Source organism: Lethenteron reissneri, chromosome 25 (assembly GCF_015708825.2).
Source record: "Lethenteron reissneri isolate LAM-NWPU_2019-01 chromosome 25, ASM1570882v1, whole genome shotgun sequence".
Classification (NCBI taxonomy): domain Eukaryota; kingdom Metazoa; phylum Chordata; class Hyperoartia; order Petromyzontiformes; family Petromyzontidae; genus Lethenteron; species Lethenteron reissneri.
The window spans coordinates 12,968,028-12,987,660 of NC_083803.1; the positions used below are offsets into that span (position 1 = coordinate 12,968,028).

General features: G+C 49.4%; 1 protein-coding gene across 1 annotated transcript in view; it reads left to right on the forward strand.

Annotated features, from left to right (window-relative positions):
* Positions 1-19,633, forward strand: part of LOC133347254 (ryanodine receptor 2-like) — a 323,764-nt gene that overhangs the window by 175,520 nt on the left and 128,611 nt on the right. The window contains 5 exon segments of the mRNA XM_061559372.1: positions 4,738-4,912; positions 12,283-12,491; positions 17,094-17,500; positions 18,315-18,408; positions 18,956-19,116. Coding sequence (XP_061415356.1) covers positions 4,738-4,912; positions 12,283-12,491; positions 17,094-17,500; positions 18,315-18,408; positions 18,956-19,116 — 1,046 coding nt within the window.

Sequence of the window (19,633 nt, forward strand, 5' to 3'; positions counted from 1 at the left end):
GTGTCGAGCAAAAAGGGCTTAGAAAAATCAGGGTAAACCAAGGGAGGGGCTTTTACCAGGGCGTCCCGAAGGGAGCAGAAAGCAGCCTCCTCCGCTTGACCCCAGTGGAACCGAACCCCTTTAGATGTTAAAGCGTGCAGGGGTTTGGCAATTGTCGCAAAATCAGCGACGAACCGTCGGTAATACGACGCGAAACCAATAAAACTCCTGACCTCTCCCACCGAGGTGGGAGTCGGCCAGGAGCTGACACACTGCGTTTTGGCGGGATCGGTAGCAATACCTGAGCGTCCCACGATGTGCCCCAAATAACGCACCGAATCGCGCAACAAATGGCATTTTTGGGGTTTGAATTTCAAATTAGCAGCCCGCATCTTTAGGAAAACCGCCCGCAACCTCTGGAGATGTTCGTCAAAAGTTTTACCAAAGACGATAACGTCATCCAAATAAATGAGGCACGACTCCCATTGCAATCCAGCCAAAACCAATTCCATCAAACGCTGGAAAGTTGCCGGCGCTGAGTGTAAGCCCATCGGCAACCGGTTGAATTGGAACAGGCCGTGCGGTGTACGGAAAGCAGTTTTAGGCTTTGAATCATCGTCCAGAGGAAGCTGCCAGAATCCCGAAAGTAAATCGAGTGTGGAAAAGAATCGCGCTCCCGCCAAGGCGTCCAGCGATTCATCCATCCGAGGGAGCGGGTATGCGTCGGCAACCGAAATTTTGTTAAGGCGCCGAAAATCAACGCAAAACCGCAACGATCCGTCCTGCTTTTTAACCAGGACAATCGGCGCTCCCCAAGGGCTGGTGGAAGGAGAAATGATGTCGGCGGCCAACATGTCATCAATAGCCGATTTGACATGGTCCTTTTCGGCGGGACTCAACCGAAACGGATTTTGGCGAATTGGCGCGCTGTCACCCGTGTCAATATGGTGACGCAGCAGGTGAGTACAACCCAAATCGTATTTATTCCGACTAAAAACGTCGGAAAATTCCCGCAGTAGTGTTTTAAGTTGTTGACGCTCTGAATCTGACAGGTCCGTCGATCCCGCACAAAGCGCCTCGAGCCACCCTTCATCGCTGTCCGAATGCGGTCACGGCGCAGGGACAACGCTGACGTGATTTGTGACGGTTTCCTCACATGGCACCGGCGTTGCGTGAGCAAGCACGGTTCCCTGTGGGACCACCACCGTCTGCGAGCCCACATTGAGGATCGCGAGGAAGGGTTCACCGTCCCCTCTTACTATGGTCTGGGCCGGAAGTAAATGAGGTCCACTAACCCCGGCCCTAGACGGCCCCAGCAGAACCCCTTGGGCCGCAATACCCTTAGCGAAGGGTCGCCGAAGTTTCAAGGGAATCAACATTTGTGCCCCCGGAGGGACGCGCACCGTTCTCTCTACGAATGCCGGCACCGTCGCGAACGCCGTCCGAGTCGTAACGGGTGATGGCAAAAACGCCATGCGTCTGCCCGACGGGAGCTCAATGCATCCCTGGTCGATTAATATCCTAATCGGCATTTTGGCCAGGAAGTCCTGTCCCCAGCAGGCACGGAACCGCCAGCGAGGAGGAAACAAAAATCGGCCCAGACAATTTAATTTCCCCAACACAAATTTGGGCCCGAATTTGTCCGATGATGCCAAGTGAGCCCCCGTTAGCCGCATAGAATGGTACGTTAACAGGCATCAAAGGACGGCTCTGGACAGGGAGAATATTGTAAATTAACTCCGAAATAATGGTCGCCGATGCCCCCGTATCGACCAGGATGCGCACCTCAACCCCGTCGATGTGCCCCACAACGGCCGACGACCCCGACGATGCGGCTACCACACGATCGGCCAGCACGGACCACTGGCCGGGTTCGATATGAGTACCCAGAGTGGTGCGTGATGGTGCGATGGTGCGCGATATCGGCCCCCCTCTCGTTGCGGTGTTTGAATGCGTGACGGGCGTGTGCCAAACATGTGGGGTGCCGCGACTCGCCGGGTTATGATGGTGGAGCTTGTGATGAGGCCCGTCGTCCCGTTGAGGTGTCGTCCCGCGCTGACGAGGAGAGTGGCACCCCGAGGCGACGTGGCCCCGGACGCCGCAGTTAAAACAACGCGGGAGCGCCGTCGGAGGTTATGGATGGTCGGAACGGCCCGACCCGTCCCGGCCCGACCGTGCTCCCGTCGCCTGTTGCCGTCGGTGGTCGACGGCGTAGAGCTCCTCCGTCGGAAGGGTGGCTGCAGCCACCGCACGCCCCGCCGATGCCCTGCTGGCTTTCCGCCGGAGCGACAGGAGGTTGGCGTGGAGGAGCCTTGCCGCCTGGAGCGATGTCATCTCCGCGTCCTCCTGCGCGACGACAGCGATGTCAAGGTCGTCTGCCAGGAGGAGGATTTTCTCCGTGACCATAGCGTCCACGCCGTCGTCGTCCATACGAGGGAAGGCCGACTTAGCCATCGCCAGGAGGCTCGTCCGGTATGCTAGGGGCGACTCCTTCTCACCCCGCTTGCGGTCGTAAAATTGCTGTCGGCATTCAGCTGATGGTCCATAGACCCCGCCCAGCTGCTGTAGCGCCATCGGTAACGTAGACCGCTTCTCTCTCGGCGCCGATGTGAGGGCGGCGAGCGCGTCGCCGTCGAGGAGCGCCGGCAGCGCGCAGAGAGCCTCCTCATCGGACCATTTCGCCATCTCCTGATGGGCGAGGAAACGTCGGCGAAAACCGGCCCAGTCTCCCTCCGCGCCGATGAACTCCTTCAGCGGGGGCAGTCTCTGATGAAGCGCAGCGGTTGTTGTAGACTCCCGCCGGCTGATGTCACCACCACTCGGCTGTGCGTCGGTGCGAACGGCCGATGGGATCGCCTGTCGCGGTTGTGATGATGCACCCTCCGGCGGTGATGACGCTGCAGCTCCAGCGACGGCGATGTCGGAGCGGATGTTCAGGCTGGCCACGCCCTGAACAGCTGTAGCGTCGATGGCGGGAATTTCAAATTCGGACTGCTCCGAAATGGCGGGAAGGCGCCCTGGTCGTTGGCTCGCCTCGCCCCGTGTTGGATCACCGGTCCCCAATCGCGTGATGGTCTCCAGCGTGGCGGCAGCGGCATACAGCAGCTCCGCCAGCCTCCCGTGAGCCAGCCGTAACGCGTCTGGCTGCGGCCCCTCTTCATTTCGATGCCCCGGTAAGGAGGCGTCAGGCCCCAGCTGCACCATGTCTTGTGGAGCCGTCTCGGGCTCGACGATCTCGGCAGTGTCTTCCTCCTGCGGTACTTTGGCCCGCGCTGTTTTCCGCGTGTCCATGTTCGAATTACTTCTGACACCAGTTGAAGTACCGGTGAGGACGCTTGACGCCGAGGTTGAGGCACACGTATATTTATTTCACAATACGACAGTGGGCATATACACACTCGAGGGGGTATCGGCCCCCTCACCCGTATAACTCGGGATACACCCCTAGCTAACTCTGTCCTAGCCCCGAATCCTCCACTAATGGGCTAGGGGAGGCTAACTGGCCCGACACTGGTAAGTCGGGCCCGGTACCCGGAGTTCCAGACCAGCTCTTACAAGAGCACCGGCTCTGGCTTTCGGGACCACGCCGCTGGCTCAGTCCTGTCCGGCCCTGAAAAGGACATCGAACTAGGGGAGTCCAGGGCTCTATCTAAGACGTCTTCAGTCTTCTTCCCTTAGCTTAAACATAACTGACTCGAGCCCTTTGAACATCCCCTTTTATACCCAACCCCTCCCTGAGGGGTGGGGCCCCGGGGGATCATAACGTTGGAACCAGCCCCCCCCAGGGTGTCTGGCTCGGACGTCGTAGAGGGCACCTCCTCGTGCACTTACGTAGCCCCGCCCACTGTGTTTGTTTTCCATAGGCTGCCATGCATAACGGGCCCTCTCTTTAACACCCCTACAAATGTATACATGGAAACAGCGGGGCAAGCGAGGCATTGTGGGTTTTCCCATGATGCCCTGTGGCCTAAATATATTCCACTTTAGCATGTCGTGCTAACATTAACAAGTTTGGGAAAGTCATCCCTACGCAGGGATTATGTAACGCTTTCCAACATGCGTTTGTACTCGGAGGTATTTAATTACCAGTGCCGAAGCCGCCTGTTAGCGGTCAGGGCAAATTGTGTTTCCATTTTGGCACAGTCCTTTGTGGTCTTTGTTTGTTTGTCCAGGGTTTGTGCAGCTCTGATCAATTTGGACAGTTTTTCAAAAGGCTAACGTCAGAACTGATGCATACACACTTTCATTCTGAGTTTGAAAGTGTTAATTATTGATGGCAATCAAACACTTGATGGCAATTATGATGGGGAGCAGTGTAGAAAAGTAACAGATACTGAACACGTACTATATAGTGAGAAGTACGGCATTTGTTGAAGAGTTTAATTTAAATGGTATATTTGGCCCGAAGTGTAATAAACAGTGTATTGTTTCTTAGTACTCAAGCCCACGTATTTTTTGATAGTGATACATTGTACACGGCACTCTCAAAGCATTCAGCAGCAGTTTGAGAATGCATCTTGTAAACTCTTATATTATACCTTCGATCGCGCTGTTTGTTGCTGGCCGCTTGGTGGTATGGGCCTTTGGGCCTGTGTGCTCGGCAACCGGGATTTAAAATGTCGCTTGGATCTGTCGCGCAAAAAAAAAGTGACAACGAACCTCAAATGCCCGTTGTTTGGTTCGTCGGTGGTTATCGATTTGAAGGTACGCTTTCACCCGTCATCGTCGTCACCCCCCCCTCCCCCTTGTGCATCGCAGTCCCAGAAGTGGCACCAGGGAGGCGAGCACTTTGGGCGAGCGTGGCAGCCGGGCGATGTGGTGGGCTGCCTCGTGGACCTGAACGACCGCATCATGATGTTCACCCTCAACGGCGAGATCATGCTGGACGACTCGGGCTCCGAGTTTGCCTTCAGCGAGCTGGACATCGGCGAGGGTAAGTTTGAGAGCCATATTCTGAATTTTTATTTTTTATTTTACCAGGTAAGGCCAACTAAGGCTACCTAGCTCTGTTTCAGAAACGACCTGGCTATCACAAATGGTAGCCCAGTGAAGTGGCGTATCGTGTGGAAATGTTTAGTAACCTGTGACCGTCGACACCAGCCAGGTAATGCACACCGCGCGGTAAACTATTACAGAAACTATGTTTTAGTTTACCAGGTAAGGCCCAGAAGCGACGTGACCACAAATAATAGCTCGACGAAGTGGTTTATCATCACGTGGAAATGTATAGCGGCCAAATACTCTTTGACGCATGTTTCTAAATGTGGGAATAACCGGAGAAAAATCCAGTGAACCACGGGGAGAGAGACAGGCAGATTCCAAATATACAAGCGTCAGGGTCAAGATCCAACCCACGACCTCCTGCATACCAGGCGAGGCAGTTGACATCTCGCCCCCACCGAATTTGACCTCAAGGAAGCTTGTATGTGGGACTCTCCACTCGCAGTCTTGTGGTCGCGAGCTCACATCTCAGTCTCGAAAGCACGAGTATCACGTGTGAAGGCAACAATCGTTGTTCCGTGGAGAAATTGTATTGTTTGTTAAATTTCCACCATGACTATGAGTGCCCACCAGTACCAATTTCAACATGCACACGCATTGAGATAAACGTACGATACAGTTTGGATTTACACAGCTTCTAAATGCAACTACATCGAAAGACACTGTACAGAATAGTGAGACATAGGCATGCTAGAAAATTTTATAAATGTCTTTTTTCATTTCTTATCGTGAAATAGATGTTCAGGCAGAGGGAAAAGGAATGACTTGAGCCGCACGCATGGAGTGGACAGCATGGATGGCTGAAGGAAGGGAGTTCCAGAATGTGGAGTGCAGAGTGTGTGGAGGGGCGTAGAGTGAGATGATATGAGAGATGTAGGCAGGGGCCAGTCCATGGAGGATCTGGAAGACTATGAGTGTGATCTTGAAGTTGGTCCGTGATTGCATGAGGAGCTTACTAAAATCACATTTCCCCTGTTGATGAAACCCAGTACAGTCCGTCTGCCATTATTCTGCCATTCTTGTGCCATATGCTACCAGCAGGCTCCTTTTGCTATTATTTTTCAGTGACATTAATCTCCTTTGTCACATTGCTGCAGTCCGTGGGCGCTAATGATCTTGCGTTACTTTTGACAAGTGTGGTACATTTCTGGATACAAAAAATGTCCCGCACATATTGTTTTTTGATCACGCATTTGTAGAGGATGTAAAGTCCTCTACGTTTCACCACTTGCACTTCTGGAAAGACTGCTCAATACCACAGTACTACCTGATCAGTTAACATTAGTATCTAAAGGGCTAACCGTGCATCTCTGTCACCAGCACTCTGTCTCTGTGTAATATATTTGGAGATGGCCATAAAATATCTATGGGTTGATGGTAAACATCTACAATTGCACTAAATTGGTCCTTGAAGCATGGTTTATATTTACTTAAGAAGAAAATCAATTTTATTTCATGTAAGGCATTGTTTAAGGGACATTACTTCATGCTTTATGCTTGATTTGTCTGTTTTAAAAGTGTATGCAAACAGTGCTGGTTCCAGTCAGTCTGGCCTTGGAGGATTCTAATGGATTGTCCATTTTCAGGGCAACTGATGGGCAAATATAATTTGACGATAATGTCGTTTTTCCAAGAAAGTGCCACTGAATCTCGAATAATGTTTTACTTTGGGATCCGTAGATAATTCATGTTTCATTTGTTTGCCTACAAAAAATGCTTTCAGGATTTTTCGATTTAAAGCTTTCGTGACTGCAGGGATTCATCTTCTTGGTTCTTTCGGTAAAGTCACGTAGAATGGAAATAATAAAATAAAAAAAATAAAACATAATAAAATAATTCTCACGACGTTTCGGCCACAAAGCAAGCAGCCGTTGTGGCTGCCCACTGAGAGTCAAGCAGCCGTTGTGGCCGAAACGTCGTGAGAATTATTTTATTATGTTTTATTTTTATTATTTTATTATTTCCATTCTACGTGACTTTACCAAAAGAACCAAGAAGAAGCTTTCAGGATTGTTTTTAAATCTCAACAATTAAAGTCCTTTTCTCCAAAAATGTCAGTCTTTCCCAGCTCCATTGAATTTGGGCAGTGCTCATCTAAATGTATGTCTCTATGACTCTGATTTGGGAAATTCCAACCATGTTTGATGGGGGGCCTGCCCTTCCATAGGACAACCACCGTTTACTTAAAAAAATATAAGTTACTAATTTTAGTAACCCCAGAGAGATAATGGCATTGAGTTGATGCCCTCGTCTGGGATTTCAATGCGTATTCCTTGTGCCCTAGCCGTAGCACCACCCTTGCTGGTTCTGTTTTACTCGATTAAATAACTTTGCGTTTTACTTTACTGGCAAAAAACCCAAAACATCTGCTGTGTTGTTGTAGCGTTTCAAAATAAACGTCGTTTCACTGGCACATGCAGTTATGCACTGGCGCGTCGGTTTGGTGCCATTTGCAAGGCCATGTTCTGAAGAGAGAGCGAGAGAAAATAATAACTGAAGTGGCCTGTGGTGACGTCTTCTATTAGTCATCGCCTCACACCTCCAGGAAGCGGACGATTTAATCTGTGCTGCCCACTGAGAGTCAGGCCATGTGCCTGCTGGAGCCGCGCGAGATGACGTCCGCGCGTTGCGCGTGACACCGCTCTGGAAGCGATAAGCTGCCGTGTCCTGACTGCAGTGCGTCACTACCGAGATTGCTGCTGCTGCTGCTGCACCTCGCGTGTGTGCATGACCTTACAGAGTCATTCTTTGTTCGTTTTGTTCAAGGCAGCAGAAGACAGCTTCCTGCCTGTTTGTCGTCGGTGTAGCAGACGGTGCTAATATGCGAGCTGTACGCGCCGGAACTTGTGCTTGTCATCACCGATGATCCAAATTGGCGTGATATTAATCCGGGTGGCATTGTGGCAGTCGACCCAGGATTGAAAGGATTTGAGTTCATAATACTGATTGGGATTTGTCTCATTGTTCGTCCAGAGTTAATAAAAATGGGTGCAATGCTTTTGAACGTTAAAAGCGTTTGTCCTATCGATATACTGGCCCCTGCCATAGGGATATGGAATGTATACCACTGGCTCAGGCCTACTAACTGAAACAAGCACCCTGCTTTAGCAAGGTGCTGCACTCTTTTTCAAATAATAAATTCAGAGTTGGCAATGCTGTTAGACTTTGTTTTGATTTCTCCGAGCCGTGAAAATATGCAGTGAGTTTCACGTGCATGATGTGCATCACGTTTAGCTGATTAATATAAGCCCACTGATTTGTATGTGCTGAAAAAAACTAGACAGTTTAATGATAAGCTGAATGACAGTCGTCATGCCATTACTTTTTCGAATTGTATTTGCATGGTGAATATTATCCATAATACAGGTTTTACTCAGAGGCGCTTGACAGCCTAAACCGAATGTTTCTCCATCTCCGTTGGACGAGCCCCCATGTCCATCTTGTCGAGTTTGTCACTCAGGGGGCCCCCCCTTATCCAGTGTTGTAATCAGATAATTGCATTCATTTGGGACTGAAATTCCCTCTAATCATTATAAACACTTCAACTAAATTCTCTGCTGTCAATGCTGGGAAAGTTGACACAACTGTGACGGTTGATATCATACTTTGTGGTTATGCAAATTGACAGCTGATTTCTTCCTGGCATTTCGTCACCATATATGCTAATTCTTTACTGTGCTGCTGATGGAAGGCTGTTTATTATCTGGAACTGACTTGCGTGCGTGTCCGAGCAGTTATACTTAGTAATCATACATTTTTGTGTTTCTCTGTTAGTAGCGTGGGTGTATGTGTATGTGTGTGCATATGTTTGGGGAGCGGTAGTGTAGCGGTCAGTGCGCTGCACTCCGGCGACGCGGGTTCGATTCCCACTGACGTGCTAACACCAGTGACGATTATCTGAACTGGTCATGTGCCTCCCTTAGGTCGAATCAGCCTCAAATTACTTCTTGATGCGGTGTGTAAACATCGCCACTGGGGAGACCAAGGCGGTCTGGCGTGGTGCTGGCCACCCACCCCCTCGTGTGTCGTGCCGGCCTTAATAGGTGCTCCCTAACAGCACTTGTCCTAACAGTCTGTTAAAAACTATATGGGGAATATTTTGCATGTATATTATTCTGAGCCCAGTGACTGCCATGTTTCAGTATCTGGCTTTGATTCATCGTAACAGAAGACAAAAAATAACCTGAAGGAGCACACTCCCTTTCCGAAGGGATATTAGGTCCACTGTGCCATCTGTTAGCAGATATAAAAATACCCAGGCCCACTTAAAGTCCTGCATTCCGACACCATGGCCAAATAAACCGTCAATTTACCCGATGTCACGCAGTCCCGAAGCAACACAAATCTGTCATGCAAAATCCGTTTTCTTGTATATTGGTAAAAGTACAGCCCTCCAGTTCCTCGTGCCACTGCTGGCAGAAGGGCCTCCAAAAGAGGGAGATCTACAGAGCCCCTCTAGAGGGCATTTGGCCTACTCTTCCACACTAGCCAGACATTTTGGAAGAGAGATGGTAGTACCCACGTTTTTACCACACTGCATTCAATCTCCCTATCGGCTAACTGTGGTATATCTTTACTACTGGGTGAACAGAGGCAGGCGGGTTTTAGAAACTTGCTCATTGTTTCTAGTGCCGTGCGAGGAGAAGAAAGTGGGAACTCCTGGATGATGTGTCTAATGCGTTAAACCATTACACCACAGCAGCATCTCACCTTGTATGTAGCAGATAAATCAATATGTGGAACTGCTAATCAAGAAATATTATCTCAGTTCCCTTTTTCAGTAAGCAAATCCCCAGTAACACAATTATCTGTAGAAGAGCTGTGCTAAAGGCAAAACTGCTGACTGCCTTTTTCACCCACCTACATTTATTAACGTTGGGATTTCAGGACCACAAGAGCCGCTTGATTTAAGCTTTTTGGAATGTACAGCCATTCTGTAAAATATGGCAGGACAAGAAAAATTAGACGTGCGTGGGGGGTACGTGTGCCCAGATATTAATTCCTCCCGACCATTCCTAACATTTGACGTCTATGTAAACAAATCAGCACATCTGGTATTAAAAAGAACGAGACGGCCGTGGCCAAACTCGCCGTGCCTCCACTGCTGAGAGCGTGAACAGTCGGAGCGATTATTCAAACGTTGCGCCCAAAGCGTTTTGCCGCAATCGCGCAGCTCCCGCACTGAGATGATCCTGCAAGGGCGCAACGTCGAATTGCGCCGTGCCAAAATTTGCCAACGCAGGAACCGTTTGCGCGAACCAACTTTAACCGTGCGTTTGCGTGGCAAGCGTAACCAATGCTTCCCCCCCCCCCCCCCCAAACACACTCCCGTCCTGGCCTCCCACGCAGCTCCGGCTTTGGGAAGGTGCCGCAGCCGAAAGTGCGCTCAAAACATTCGAATGGCTGCCTGTTGCCAGGAGGCCGTGGCCACGAGTTGATTTGAATTCCTGAAGCGGCGCTGCTGCTGCGGCGGCGACGGTGGCGGCGGCCGGTTTAATGTGCAGGGCTGCGTCTCGGCGACTGTAAGCGCTGCGCAAAGTGTGACGCACGCACCTCTGTCAGAGTCTCTCCCTCTGGGCAGTGTCGCATAGCCAATGAATCTGACTGCGCTTGTCTTTCAATCTGTGACCGAGTGATGCCCCAGAGTGTGGTGCTCGATTCGCAAACGAAAATTTGTGAGTTTGAATTCGTGTTCGAAGCCAGGATCACTTGTTCACGGGTCAATTAAATGAGGATTAATATACGCGGGGAGCACGACAGTGGCTGTCCCTCGTGCTTCCCACTTGCTTCCCACTTGCTTCCCGCGTGCTTCCCACTTGCTTCTCACTAGCTTCCCGCGTGCTTCCCACTTGCTTCCCGCGTGCTTCCCACTTGCTTCTCACTAGCTTCCCAATTGCTTCCCACGTGCTTCCCTCGTGCTTCCCACTTGCTTCCCACTTGCTTCCCACGTGCGTCCCTCGTGCTTCCCACTTGCTTCTCACTTGCTTCCCACTTGCTTCCCACGTGCTTCCCACTTGCTTCCCATGTGCTTCCCACTTGCTTCCCACTTGCTTCCCACTCGCTTCCCGCTGGCTTCCCACTTGCTTCCCTCGTGCTTCCCACTTGCTTCCCTCGTGCTTCCCACTTGCTTACCACTCGTTTCCCACTTGCTTCCCACTTGCTTCCCACGTGCTTCCCACTTGCTTCCCATGTGCTTCCAACTTGCTTCCCACGTGCTTCCTACTTGCTTCCCTCGTGCTTCCCGCGTGCTTCCCACTTGCTCCCCACGTGCCTCACGCGTGATTCCACTTGTTTTCTCATTCATTCATACCTGATGACGATTGCTTGTGTTACAATCGAAACGTCGTATTATATTATTTAATTTATGTTCTTTCTACGTGACTTTACCGAAATAACCAAATAGTACTATTCATGTTTTTTTCATTTTCATTTTAAAATGTTATACATATCCAAGCAAACGCATACAGACTTGAACAATATCATAGCAGTAGCAACGTGTTTGACAGGTGTGTCGCATTGAAACCATTCATTATGTTATAATTACCTCCATTTCCACACAGTCAAGTGTAGAAAAAAATATTCTGGCCACAAATTAGTGTGCTGCCACACAGTGGCATGTGTGTTGACATGGTCTTATGTGTGTGTTTTTAAAAGCAATGCTATTGTGTACACATCGACCATACTTTAGCCAAAATTACATTTCATTGCGTGGTGTAAAAAGTAATGAAAACACGTTTAAAAACCACTTACACTCACATGAAAACAACAGTGCATAAACACTCAATGCAATTTTTGTACTAAAAATAGTTTTAAGCTTCCCTAACAATAATGTTTTTTTTAAATCCGCATTTATTTTTATTCTGAAGTTTTCATCCAGGAGATAAGCTGTGTGGCTCAGGCTGTCTGCCGCCCTTGTACTTTGGCACGCAACATCACCTGCCTGCCCACCTCCCATTGTCATGCCACTGTCTCGTGGCACAATTCAGCAAGAGCACTTTAAACGTGTGATGTCTCAGTCGCCCGTTGCCGCGTGTAACGCAGGACAGCCTTTGCAGGGGGCGGGGGGGTTCTGCTTCATTGCCAGCCTTCAAGCTGGCCTTATGCCAGTTGTTTGTGAATTCCAAGAAAGTTTCCTTCGCTTTAAAGTCCTCTCCGACTGTCGGCAACTTCGACACACCGCGCCTTCTGCACCTCGCCAAGACATTCTCGCTTCATGTGCACACGCACGCACAGACACAGAGATGCGTACGTACGTGTAGATGTTCCTTCTCGCCTCACTGCTGCCCCCTCTGTGCCCTCTAGGCTTCATGCCCATATGCAGCCTGGGCCTGTCGCAGGTGGGACGCCTGAACTTTGGGAAGGACGCCACCAAGCTGAAGTACTTCCCCATCTGCGGGCTGCAGGAGGGCTACGAGCCCTTCGCAGTGTACATGAACCGAGACATCACGCTGTGGTACAGCAAGCGGCTGGCGCAGTTCATGCCCGTCATGGCTGACGACGATCATTTTGAGGTAACGTTGGCCCATCCTCCTCACCCGCTGCCCCGCACACAAAGCAGACGAGGGTGTCCAGTGGGGGTTTGACGAGCGTGTGGCGGCTTACTGTGCCAGCTTCTGTCAGGTGTTTGGCTGCAAGCCCCGAATTTCAGTGGAGACAAATGAGAAATGAGCCCAAGTAACCTAAGAGTACTCTGGACAGATTGTGTTGTCGTAGGAGTGCTCGTGCTCGCCATTACAAGGCTGTGAGTTCAAGCCGGAGTCAGTGATTTTGATCAAGTCCATGAGCTCTGCTCGTTCAGTAAAAAAGAAGTCAACAATGGTTGAGCAAGGAGACGCTTCATGAGTTTCGACTAACACAAACCTTCTGGCTCTATCCTTCCACATTTGGTAGGTTGTGTGTTACGTCTGGACAAGTTGCTATCTACGTTATAATGGCAACTCTGCACAAGCTCCAAACACAGGCTATGAGTTGGGTTCTCATTACACTGGAAAGTAGGCCTCGCTGAACATTGTATACATGCTGCCAACTCCCTGCCCCTGTTCAAGTCCAGGCTAAATACCTTCCTATTATCCTCTGCCAGTCCGAGTAAAATAATTGGTAGATAAATTGATGACTTAAATAATCGGATCGCTCAGCTATACATTTTAAAATGGTTACAGCTATTTCTAGTGAATGCTCTTGTGACCATTGATGGGAGGCATATTGTTCTGCCTTTTACATTTACACTGGGGAAATGTAGGGCATGCTGATAAAGACGTCTAAGCTCTGCACCATGCATTAATTTAAAAGTTCGGTCCATCTCGTGTCAGTGAATGCAACTATTCGCATTACAATTGCAGCCCGGTGACAGGAATTCAGAATCCCGCATCTCTATGCTGCGTTGTGCCTCAAATGACGCAAGGCTTTTGTGTGTCTGTTCGGATCAGACGTTATTTTTTCCCAGATGATTGCACTATTCAGTACATAGCTTTCAGAGCCCCGTGGCTGCACTGTGCTTCTTTATTTATTTGCCAGTTTCATAAAGTGTCACACGTGTCAGCGAGGGTCTATTTCATGAAGAAAAGTGCACCCAATCCAGAGTTTGCATTGTGCTAGCATGAATTGATATGTCTTGGGAGTTGGGACACTAACGTGTTTAGGCAACCTATATGAAACAAATTGCGAATTTCACTTTGTTGTGCTCACTAGTGCATTGTCAGGCTCAGAACAATAAAACTGCATTGGTATTTATTTCGTGGATAATTAAATATTGTTTTGAGAATTGTGTGCCTGGGATTGAGCACTTGATTTATGAGAGTGTGTTCCAAGGAAACTCTATTGAAGACAAATTTGGCTCTTATCAACCGGCTGGGTGGTTCCCGGGCATCACACAGTGAGGATGGAAGGTCACAAGGTCACAAGAACCAAAGAATAATTCCTGCAGTCACGAAAGCTCCAAAATTAAGATTGAACCACTTCTACGGGGAAGTTTTAAGCTATCTTTTTTCTCTATCTCTGGTTTTTGTTTTCTCTCTCTGCCTGTGTCCTCTCTTTGGAATTTTCACACTTAAATTATAACTTAGCAATCTTTGAAATACGTAATCAACCGGGCTATGCGTTAATTGTGTGTTGACCGACTCTCTGTGTTGCATTACATTACATTTCGATATTTTACTAGGTTATTTAATTTTAGTGTGTCTTTCTCCTAATTTTCAAGCTTGCGTACCGTACCATGTCGTTGTCCACTCATTGACATGCTAATTTTTTCTCTGCCCCCTCCCTCTCTCCGCCCCCGCCCCCCTCTCTATATTTAAGGCCCCGTCACAAAGACGACCTCTCTCTTTGTGCCGATACGTGTTCTCTCTCTGTGTATCTTTATGATGTCTGTCTGCTTATATGTCTGTCTATAGTTTTCTGGTTAGATTTTTGTTGCTATTTCTTTTATACCTGATGATTGCTTGTGTTGCAATCGAAACGTCATGCTATTATTTAATTTATTATTTTATCTTTATATGTGACTTTACCGAAAGAACCAAAGAATAATTCCTGCAGTCACGAAAGCTCCAAAATTAAGTTCAAAACCGGTCGAGAATCGACTCAGCCATTCATCCCCGCCGGAGGTTAATATTACTGAGTGCCACATTGTGGAAAATCAATAGCAGTTGTCCTTTGAAGCAACTCATCCCAGGCATAGGAATGTGGAATTTCTCCACTGAGGGTACAGCATTTCAAACGGGGGATGAGCACTACCCCATGGTTGCTTGAAGTATGGTTGTTATCGGTCTTGTCACCAATGATTTTACAATAGCTCTATCTTACATTGCATTTGAATTGTCTCAAGGTTAAAACATGTTATCAGATTTAGCCAATCGTTCGTCCACAGCGGGCTATTGACCTGGCGTTGTTGGAAAGGTTATTTAGTGTTGGTTGTCTCGATTAATAGGTTTACAATTAAGTTCTCTTTTTGTAGATTGTTTCTATACTAAATATAGCCCCGTTTTTAACACGATAATGATCGCCCTTTATCAAACTGGAGCTGACTTACCTATGACAATTGTCGCAAATTCAGGGTCGTGATTTTCTCCAAGAATCGATTCTTTCTTGTTGTTGTTACACTGCAGTCAATGATGACGCCTTTCGTGGCTGCGGCGTTTCTGCGAACCCATTAGGTGAAACGTACGAATTGCGAACGCATCGACTCTTGCACGTGTACATTCAAAGCGTCTGTCATGGCCTTGTCGTGCTTGGTGGTTGACCATATTTGACCACATTGGTCTGGGTGGGTAGTTGAAGGGGAGCGCCCCAGGACCGCTTCTGATGTTAGCATTAGCTTGCAATCAGACGCGTCGGGCTCATAACACAGTGCGCTCAACCATTGTGCCGCCTCTTACCCCAACCGGTCTCATTTGTAAAGGTGCAACCCTGAAACTGCTTGCTCATGCCATTGCTGGCAAAATAAACTCTGCTTCGAGGGAGCTCTAGAGAGACCCTCTGGGTCTCTACATGCTTTAAGTTCCATTTTACTTTGATTAGTTTACACGGATGGTCCCGTTTAGCCAGTTGACCATATATTTTTGAAGGGGATCCCATGATGCATGAGCACAGAAAGAGAAATGGGTACAGGGTCCTTGAGGAATATTGCACAACTAACAAACTATTTCTTTGAAGGTCGTACACACAACACGCGAGTAATCTGAAAAAGTTAGGTTCAGGTGCACATAAATGATAGATTTAGTCTAACAAAGACAGAGACCCACCCGTATAGCCTTCAACAGACTGTAGGGGCAAGTGCTGTTAGCGAGCACCTATGAAGGCCGGCACGGCACACGACGGGGTGTGTGGCCAGCACCACCCCCGGGCCGCCTTTATCTCCCTGGTAGAGATGTTTTACCAGCTATTTATTTGAGTCGACATAGGGTGAGGCCCAGGACTGGTTCAGATAATCGTCACTGGTGTTGGCCGTGAGCAGGAATCGAACCCGGGTCGCTGGGTTAATAGCGCAGCATAGCGCTGACAGTGACATAAACACATGCAAATCGTAAAAGACAGTGCAAACATGTGGTAGCCAGAGGTGCCAGAAGACGTTAGGCACATGTGCAAGTTTATCTGTGTGTGTTGGTTTAATCGAGATGTAGAGATGGGGAGTTAAGGGAGGGAATCAAGATGTAGATGAGCGGGCGGAGTATTCCAGAAACAGAGAGCAGCAACGTGAAAATACTTTTTTACCAAAACAAAGTTTTAGCAAGTGGATTTTTCTGTAGTAATAAGGAGGCACTTCTGAGGCTACGGGAGGGATTTTCAGGGTACTAAGTGGTCCTTTAGGCAATTGGCGGATTTGTTTAGGAGGACCTTTTAGGATGAAGACAATCCAGTGGTGGTCTCTCTGGATATCCAGGAGGGGGACAGACCTGAATTGATGTATAGGTTGCAGTGATGAGTTTAAAAGGGGATGGAAAGGGCAAAACGGAGAGTGGAGTGTTATAATGGAATGAGACATGTTATAGTAGATCATGGGACCTCCTTTGCAAGTACCAAAATATGAGAATAGGTTTTCCCCTTTTTTCTGGCAACAAAACAGGTGTTTAAGATGTTAAAACACCAAACTGAAACCTTTTACAAGGAATCATGTCTGCATTAACCACAATACTTGTGGTCAGAATGCAAACAAAAAACATTCTGATAATATATGCATTGTCTTTGAAATTGATTAGTCCACACCAGAGACAGCTTTCTTCTGAGCCTAGTCTCAAGTTGTTTCTTTTTTTCGTAATTTGTAATCGCGATTTTATCAGAAATTCAACTGCCTCAGCGGAACTCCATATTCAGATTTTTATTTTTACCCTCGAGGGTCTTCATGGCTTACCAGAATTTTTTTAGAATGCTGGCCAGTCCTCTTGAAAAAGGTGATAATACCCACACTTGACCCCACCAGCGCACGCACCGTAACCCCACGTGAGCGTCCCAAATGTCATCATCATGCTCGCTTGTAATGACATCCAGTGCCCTTCGCAATGCGGTCCCTGACATAGCGTGCACTGCGTTCCCCGCTTTTGCCTTTTCCTCCCTCCCTCCGCTACCCCTCACGCACTGTGTCCCCTCTCCCCCCCTGCCACTCGCCGTTCCCCGGGAGGCAGGTGACGCGCATAGACGGCACCATCGACAGCCCGCCGTGCCTCAAGGTGTCGCACAAGACGTTCGGCTCGCAGCACAGCAACACGGACCTGGCCTTCTTCCGCCTGAGCATGCCCGTGGAGTGCGAGGAGAGCTTCGGGCGGCGGAGCCTGCCGGCGCCATCGCCGTCCACGCTGGGCGGCGGCGGCGACGACGACGCCGGGTCGGAGTTCGAGGTGCTGCGGCGCTCCGTGCAGGGCACGCCGCTCACGGGCTCCCGCGGCGATTCGCGCGCCAACTCGCGGGCCGATCAGCGGCGGGGCGAGCGCGAGGAGGAGGAGGCGGCGGCGGACGACCGGACCAAGCACGAGGCCAACAACCACAAGGACTATGCCCAGGAGAAGCTGCTGCTGCTGCAGCCCAAGCACAGGTACGCGTTGTCGCGTTGGGTTTTCGTTTTGTTTTGAACCGGGAGAGAGTGCTAAGTGGATGCGTGATCGAATGACTTGGACGGTGAGTCGATGCTCAAATGAGCAATGGTTCTTGTCTCCAATGGAGAACCCGAGCCAGTGGTTGAATTGCCATTCACACGACGTGGGCCAGTATGTGCATAGAAAGGCCACCGTTGACTCCCCACAGCGGAGTACCGATTTTATTGACTCCAAAGCGATGATGGGCAGAGCTGACACCCAAATGGACTTTAATCTCTGCTCTGCGATTGTCTGAGCAGGAAGATGCTTTAACTTTTTAGTTGTTATTACTACCCTGGAATTTACTATCATTTTTAATCGTCATGGAATTCGCTGCTGTAGGTAAATCACTGTAATAGTCCGGTTTTCACTCTAACTCCAGCGCCACCCAACAGAATCTTGTTTGTGGATGTACCTGAAATATTGCATGTGTTATTACCCAATCCCAGCTGTGGAATTTAAATGTAACTATATTTTATAAAGCATGGGTTTCCATCCTAGGACATTTGCATACTTGCATATGTCACGTTCAATATATCTAGCGTGCATCATGTAATTTGCTTTGTATGCAGCCACTATCTCAGGAGAGGCAGGATTCGTGTGTACGCAACCTCCGTTGTTCTTCGTGCGTTGTCAACAACAGGGAGTGTGCACTCGTGCCGGGTACGACGTGGAGCCCGCATGCTCTGCATCGTCCAGCACCCGCGTTACGGTGCCCCTGTGCACGTCGTGTCCCTTATTAACTGTTGGCCGCCTGGCGCTGCACTCGGGCAGGGCCTCCCAGCCGCTACGGCCGCCCTCGCGGGCGACGGGAGAGACGCTGCCAGCCGATCGCGACGAGCTCGAGGCCCTTCTGCAGTCCACCGTGGTGAGTATCCACATCACGACACCCGCTGCCGCATCGCCGCCATCGAGTCAACTCACACACTTCATTAGCATCCCATGAATCCAAATTAAGTTTTGCGTTATCCACACCAGTGTCAATTTGTAGCTCAATCTAGCACGGCCAACCCGAGGTGGACTCAACATAAAATGCATCCTTAGTATAGTGCATCAACGTCAAAACTAAAGAACCCAGCGGGACATGGTGATGGCCACACCAATCCTTCTTCGCCAAGCCAGCTTCAATGGGTGCTCGTTTAACATGGCTTGTCTTAGATCGTCTACATTATAAAGGACCGGGTTAAAGGTGGAGCCCTGCAATTCCTTGCTTACGCCACTGCTCACCACTATAGGGCACTCTAGAGCCCCTATTGAGTTTATTTTGGCCTATTCTTGAACACTGGCCATACATCTAGGAAAAGATGTGATTGACCTCTGGATTGCAAGTCATGCGTGCTGACCATTACACCTTCCCGTAAAGGACTGAATGTGGAGGATTACATGCATTATCCTGTGTGTGTGTGCGCACGCAGTACTACTACTCGGTGCGGATCTTCCCGGGCCAGGAGCAGGCCACCGTGTGGGTGGGCTGGGTGACGCCCGACTTCCACCAGTACGACAGCTCGTTCGACCTGGACCAAGTGCGCACGGTCACCATCACGCTCGGCGACGACAAGGGCAAGGTTCACGAGAGGTGTGTGCGGCGGTGGTGCCAGCGGCTCGGAGAGGCACACGTGGTGGTGGTGGTGGTGTGGGGAGCGGTAGCACAGCGGTTAGCGCTACGTTGCGCTACAAGCCCGGCGACCCGAGTTTCATTCCCACTTACGGCCAACACCAGCGACTATTACCTGAACCGGTTCTGCTCCTCCTCCTAGGTCGACTCAGCCTCAAATGAGTACCTGGTGCGGTGCGTAAATATTGCCACGAGGGAGACAAAGGCGGTCGGCGTGGTGACGGCCACCCACCCCTTATAGTGCCGTGCCGGCCTGCATAGGCACTCGTTAACGACACTTGCCCCATAGTCTGTTAAAGACTATATGGGGGTCTTTGTCTTTGTATTGGTGGTGGTGTGGCGGATCTATGTCCAGTGTTATGGAGCCAAGGTTGAGGATTACAAGCTAGACAAGCCAGTGTATTCAGCGAACTTCAATACAACCTATTTTTCATCTTTCCATTCACTTGTGTTTCCCATCCACCTACAAGATGACCGC